At 39.0% G+C, this 6,632-nt stretch overlaps 1 protein-coding gene across 1 annotated transcript; it reads left to right on the top strand.

The window, feature by feature from the left end:
- Positions 1–2,230: 2,230 nt before the first annotated feature.
- On the top strand, positions 2,231–4,529 carry LOC148863708 (putative glutamine amidotransferase GAT1_2.1). The gene is made up of 4 exons (XM_088980805.1): positions 2,231–2,485; positions 2,907–3,637; positions 3,728–3,934; positions 4,070–4,529. The coding sequence occupies exons 1-4, from the start codon at positions 2,398–2,400 to the stop codon at positions 4,310–4,312; spliced, it is 1,269 nt and encodes a 422-aa protein (XP_088836931.1). The 5' UTR covers positions 2,231–2,397; the 3' UTR covers positions 4,313–4,529.
- The last annotated feature ends 2,103 nt before the right edge of the window (positions 4,530–6,632 follow it).

Below are 6,632 nucleotides of genomic sequence, written 5' to 3'. Positions count from 1 at the left end.
CAATCTCCTAGTCTCAGCCTTCTAATTATGTGAAATTATCTAACCAGAATGTGAGATTATATTATTTTAATTAAATTGAGATTTTCTATCAATAAAACATGTTCCAACCCTCTATCAATTTGATCTAACACTGCACATTTTATGATGAGACTAGAACCTATCGTGTTGTGGCAGATGATCGGGACTCATTTTAATTGGCTGACATAACCTGATTCATTTTTTATCTCCATCTTGCTAAAAGCCAAATATTAATATATTAATTATGATTTTTAAAGGCTATTTATGATTAGAGAAAAATAACAAAAAAAAAAAATGCATGCACGTTACCAACATGACCAAAATGCCAACATTAAATTAAAGAGCATCACGTCATTTGTGATACATAACAACACTTTATTAATACAATCATATTATCTAGACCTAATAATTCTATAAATATGTTTTATAGCATACAAATTTGTTAAAATGTATTTCATTAAAATAATAGAAAAAAATGATTCGAAAATCCACCGTACGAATCTCTCCGGATGTCAACATCCACGTAAGCAGCCATCAACCAACCACCATGAAACTTGAATATATTCAACGAATGGGAATGGCGAGAGCATGTTTCACATGTTAGGCACGTGTTTCGCAGCATTGTAAATCACGTCATAAACGAGACATGCCTGCGGCCTACGTTGTAACTTGTAAGCGACAATTAACCATTCAGATCAGTGGTTATATGATATAATGCAAAAATGCAACACAAGCTGTATTAATTCCCCACTACATTAGCATCAAGCCATCAATAATCAACTAGCCCCCGATGGGCCTGGGCGTGGGCCTTGGATTCAATGTTCGAAATTCGCTATTATGTCCAATAGAGGAAACTCATTCATTCAAAGGAGCCAAGGGTTCTAATTAAAGTTGCTAACTATTACCAATACCCGATAGCCTAAACACCATGCCACCTTTTTTTTTTTTTTTTGAGGAAAATGAATGGGAAGCAGAGCATGTTACATGTTTATTTGGATATGGATACGTCAGAGATGAGGTCAACACGTTTCGCCTTTGCCATCAACACTTGTATTATCCAAACATAAGTAGAAAGTAGAACCCTGTTTGGATCCCACCTAATTGATTGCCAACCCCATCACCATGAAATGTTTGAATAATGAAGATTGGGGGCCCATAAAATACTTGCTACGTTGGACAAAGCCCAATTAACAAAGGCCATAGATTTTATATCCACAACGTCAGTAGTAATAATGTTGCAATAATCCGTGCCTGCATGTCACCTAAAACTAATGCTCAAAGGAAACGATAGAAGAAGCAATCAAGATGAACTCCTCACCTTGGGCAGCGCCACCATAAACAGATTCCATGCCCATAACTATATCTATTAAAGAAGTTATGATGAACACCTGGGGTGTGGCGAGAAATTTCGAGCAAAATGTATTAGGCTGCATTTTACATTTCTTGGACTTAAAAATTCAGTACTCATAGGGGCATTTTAAGATGAATCCTTAAAATAAGGAATGTGAAATGCAACCTAAATCCATCTGGGGCACAGGGGCAGCTTAAATCTGATGAGAAAAAAAAAAAAAAGGAAAACCTTACCCGTCCTCCACCGACACGACAGTAGCCACACTCTCTATCTCTTGGTCTTGCATGGATGCATGACCATATGATATCATGCCCGAATCAAGCCTCATTCCATACGAATCTTCTAGTTAATTATGACATGGGACCTCTCTGGACTTACTACGTTTCCTTATCCAATTCCGGAACTTCGGGTTGGATATCACAAAACCCATGCCCCAACCCAAATCCTAACTTCGAATTTTCAAGTAGAAGCTGTTTGGGGTTTGACATTATCCATGCTTACTAGCTAGGATTTAGGAACTGCAAGTCTGGAGCTTGGGACTCGGGTAGATAAGGGCTGCCCACTTTTAACTCGAGGAGGTCTATTAAAGGAAAGCAATTCAATACCACGTCATCATCCGGCAATTTTGACCATTCTGTTCAAGCCCCAAGATAAATTCGGATCATTCCAAAAATGCAAAAGAATAAATTCGGATAAAATAATCCTACGTGTCAGCTCCATTATTCTTTATTTGAAAATAGTCTTTAATCCTTGGCGATGTGATGATACGCGGCGCACAGGCAGGATGCACCTGAACTAGAATGCGAAGGCCTAGTCATACCTTCTCTTTATCTAAATCCCTATATATAACAGAAGGCCTAGTTTGCTCCTCCAGCCAATCAAAAGTTTTTCCCTAATCCATTTATCCATTTCACAATAAATAGGGAAGAATATTTATTAAGAACAGCCTGTGAAGCACCGTTTGTCTCACCTCTCCTTTCAGTGTAAGATCTTAACATCTCTCCCTCTCCCTATCAGTCATCACCGCCATGGCTTCCGACCTCTCCATGATCCTCCCAAGAGTCCTCATCGTCTCAAGACGAACAGTTCGTAAGAACAAGTTCGTAGATTTTGTAGGTCAGTCCTCTTTTTTATGCCCATTTTTTCTTTGTTTTTTTCTTATTACTTTAGCCCTGTTAATGTTAAACAAAATCTATAAAGCCATCTTTCAGATCTCCAATAACAAACAAAAAAATAAAAGGGTTAGTTTTATTCCCTTCCCCGTTGATTTCATTTCCTTGTTTTTTCTCTCTTTTTCCTTTATTACATTTCCCTCCTTCGCTCTATTTCTCATTTCCCTTTCGTTTTCTCTTATTTTGACGGCTCTTTTTCCCTGTAATACATTTCCCTTTTCTTATTGGACCCCTGTTCTTTTACTCTCGCCTTGCCCATGGAAAAACCATTCAACAGATTTCTGGAAAATAAATAAATAAAGAAACAAAAACAACAACGGTTATGTTTGCATGCAATCTAACGAAAAGTAGCTCTCTTTGTTTAGGCGAATACCATCTCGATCTCATAGTAAGTTATGGAGCAGCACCGGTAATCGTCCCTCGAGTAGCCGGAGTCCACACGCTATTGGACAGTTTCGAGCCAATCCATGGAGTTCTCCTCTGCGAAGGAGAAGACATCGACCCATCACTGTATGATGCCGAACTATCAGATCTTTCAGAAAAAGAATTGGAGGAGATCAGGCAATTGCATGCAAGCGATACTGCAATTGACAGAGAGAAGGACACGATCGAACTGAGGCTCGCTAAGCTGTGCCTCGAAAGGAACATACCCTACCTGGGGATCTGCAGGGGGTCACAGGTCCTAAACGTTGCATGTGGGGGTTCCCTATATCAAGACATTGGGAAAGAGCTCTCAAAGAAATGCCCAGATGGTCAAAGTGTAGTTCACATTGATTACGATAACTACGACGGGCATCGACATCCTGTGAAGGTGATGAAGAACACCCCTCTACAAGACTGGTTTAAAGCGTCGCTGGATAAGGATAAGATGGAGCTTTGGGTGAATAGCTACCACCATCAAGGTGTCAAAAGATTAGCCCAGAGATTTGTTCCCATGGCTTTCGCTCCAGATGGCCTGGTTGAAGGTTTCTACGATCCAGATGCCTATAATCCCGAAGAGGGTAAGTTCATTATGGGCCTCCAATTCCATCCAGAGAGAATGAGGCGGCCGGGTTCGGACGATTTCGATTACCCTGGTTGCCCACGTGCGTATCAGGTAAATCTCTGTGCATGCATGTTCAATTCTAATTTTGAGGAGTTGGATAAGCATAATTTAATCACTTATTGATTGCATGCTTATCATCAGGAATTTGTGAAGGCTGTGGTTGCTTACCAGAAGAAGTTGAATACCATGAAAAGCGTGCCAAAATGTGTGAAGCTTGATCAGGAAATGGAAAAGAAGAGAAAGATAATTGTTAGGAGTTTCTCAATGGCGAGAGACATGTACGTTACAAAGCGTGAGTTTCCTCCGTCGGAAAAAAGCTATCTTCAAGCCGGAGCTGAGTTTCTTGTGGTATGACGCGACATGCATTCTAGGCGAATACACGATTAATTTTATTTTATTTTTTTTTTATATCCTCTTGGGTTTTCAGATTCAGAGAATTGGCCTAATTATTTACATATGCTGTGTTTCTGTAACTGTTTGTAGTCGAATACAGCTCTGAGCATGCAACAGGAGAAGAGATTGAAGCAGATGGGTGCAACGGTTAGGAATGCGTATTCGTATCTAGAGAAGCTGAAGATGAACGAGGAGAGGGAGAGATTAGCAAGGAATATAATGGCGAAAATGCCAGTAGAACAATTGTCTGATCTAATGTCTTTCTACCACACGATGGGGATTGTATGCTCGGAGTTGTTGGAGAGAAAGCTCCAGTCCCTTAGTGGAAGTTAGTTCATGACTTCTTGGGTTCTCTCTCTCTCTCTCTCTCTCTCTCTCTAGGATCTGTTGTGGAAAAGCTGTACTTCTCTTGTAACTTCTAAGGCTTGAAAATGGAATTCGATCGGGTTGGCCCTTGTGTTCTTTTTGTGTCTCTTAACTTGTTGTAGTGTTGTTTTCCGGTCCTCGCAAGCAAAGAAAAAATGGAAGCTGTTGTGGTTTCGGCTGTAAAGTTAGGGTTTATAAGAACTAATTGCCTTCTTTTCTTTGGTTGATTTCATTCCAGCACTCTAATGAACAAGGACAAGTAGCAGAAGAGGAAATGGGGGGGAATTTTACATTGGCAATCGTATTTATATGTTGCACAAGGTTTTGATGGCAGTCTGGTTCTGGTAGGAATAGGATTATGATGAGTTTGCATGTTGGCTTCACGTGACCAACACGTGAAAGTAAACAAGTAGAAATAAATTCACGGACTACAGAGTACAGACACCGAGACACGGAACCGCACTGGATCTGGATGCAAAACGCCAAAACCGGCTAGCCACTGGTAGGTATTCAACCGTTGGGTCCCATACCATCAACTGCTCTGGAGTCTAACGTGTAACGTTTCCATGAACGATACCCTGCTCTTTCAGTTTCAACTTTCTAACAATGGATACCCGCATGTAACCCAGGGCCCATATTTTCAAACGGGCTCACAAAACTTAGGTCTTAATATGATGAATCCATTCAGGATCCGGTTCTTGTACACTTCTATCCCAACTCCCAAGTAAGCCTATGTTATGCTCTACCCATGTCACGTATGACGTCAGGATATCTTCCCTTGGTCGAGAGAGAAAAAATAAAATAAAATCTAGCAACTTTCAAGCTCAATAGCTGAGCCCGAGCCTTATTTAAGTTTGTAACTTAATACCAATCTTCCTCGTCAAAAAATTCAATTTATATTTATTTATAGATTGTGAGAAGAAGAGAAGAAAAAGAAGAAGACAGGAAACTGACTAAGTGATGAAGTTTGGTTAAAAAATACAGAGCCAAGAGTGAAAAGCAAATAGCGATTTGTACTTGTAAGTGTTTTGGTAACGAATAAATTGCTATACCCGCAAAAAAAGAATTAACACAATTATTTGTGTGATTAATGCATTAATAGGTAATTAATGGACCTCTCGCTTCCACCAATATTCCCTCCTAATTCTGGAGCCTTCTCTTCAGAAGCAACAACCAAAGCAAGGGAACCACGTGGCAAATGAGCTGTTTTTAATCCTATAAGGGTTTAAACTTTAAAGGAGCTATAAGCCTACGTGGCAAGGTTTCAATATTAGACAATAAATTCTGAATCTCTTTTCTTCTTAAATGAAACGCTTCGCATCACTGCTTCCTAATAATTAAGAATGAAATTTGTTAATTGAGTAGGATTCGTTACACTGTTCATAGTTTGTCTTGCTGTTTTTACATTTTCATCCATATCTCTAAATATATGAATATTTAGGTTTTTCTTTTTCTGGAGGGTTTTATACCTTAGACTGATTGATGTAACAGATGATCAGCACCAAACGTTCAATGGTCCGAAGAGAGTGAAAGCACAAATTAAAATCAGAGTGGTTGTTTCTTTACCTTCATGTTTATAGTGCAGTTTTGAGCTGTAATAGTGAAGGGAACCCATAAAGTTGGCACCATGGTTAGGTTAATATCTGGAAATGTAGTAAAAGCATGCATGCAGCATTAGTGCTCAGTATAACGGTTGTTAGATGCCTGAGTTGATGTAGTTATCACCTAAATTGAGCAAGTGAGCAAAGATGGGTATTTGATTGATAGAATATTATACATTTTAGTGGATCTTTGGAATATATCATGGTATTGGACTTTGATATTTGAAAGCGTTATTTACTTTTTGCACAGAAAAAGATGTGTTATTTATTTCCTTAATTGAACCCAACATGATGATAGTCTTTGCGCGTTGATGAAAATTACGGGTGGTCATCCAAGCCTAAGCTTAAGATGATTTTTTTTTTGAGCACAGCTTAAGATGAAAATTGAAAACCTTGGGAGCGTGCCTAGCCTAACCCAAAATCAACTCTGAGTGAAACATAAGCTGGATTTCGACTTTAATCCAATGCAAGTTAGGCTGGATTCAGACTTGACATTTAAAAGGATTTAGGAGTATATTTTTATACAACCATCTATTATTGGGCTTTGTTACTCTAATTCACGAGAAGAATGGATTGAAAAAATGTGTACATTTCATACATACAATTAAAATGAAGAGGAGAAAAATCCATTACAACAATGGGTACGTACAGGTATAAACAGCATCTCTGAAAATCCTAGCGCCCTT

This window comes from Nelumbo lutea, chromosome 3 (genome assembly GCF_056320005.1).
Source record: "Nelumbo lutea isolate HS-2025 chromosome 3, American lotus-T2T, whole genome shotgun sequence".
In the NCBI taxonomy this organism is placed as follows: Eukaryota; Viridiplantae; Streptophyta; class Magnoliopsida; order Proteales; family Nelumbonaceae; genus Nelumbo; species Nelumbo lutea.
The sequence above is the reverse complement of the archived record's forward strand: the minus strand, read 5'-3'. Positions and strand labels throughout refer to the sequence as shown.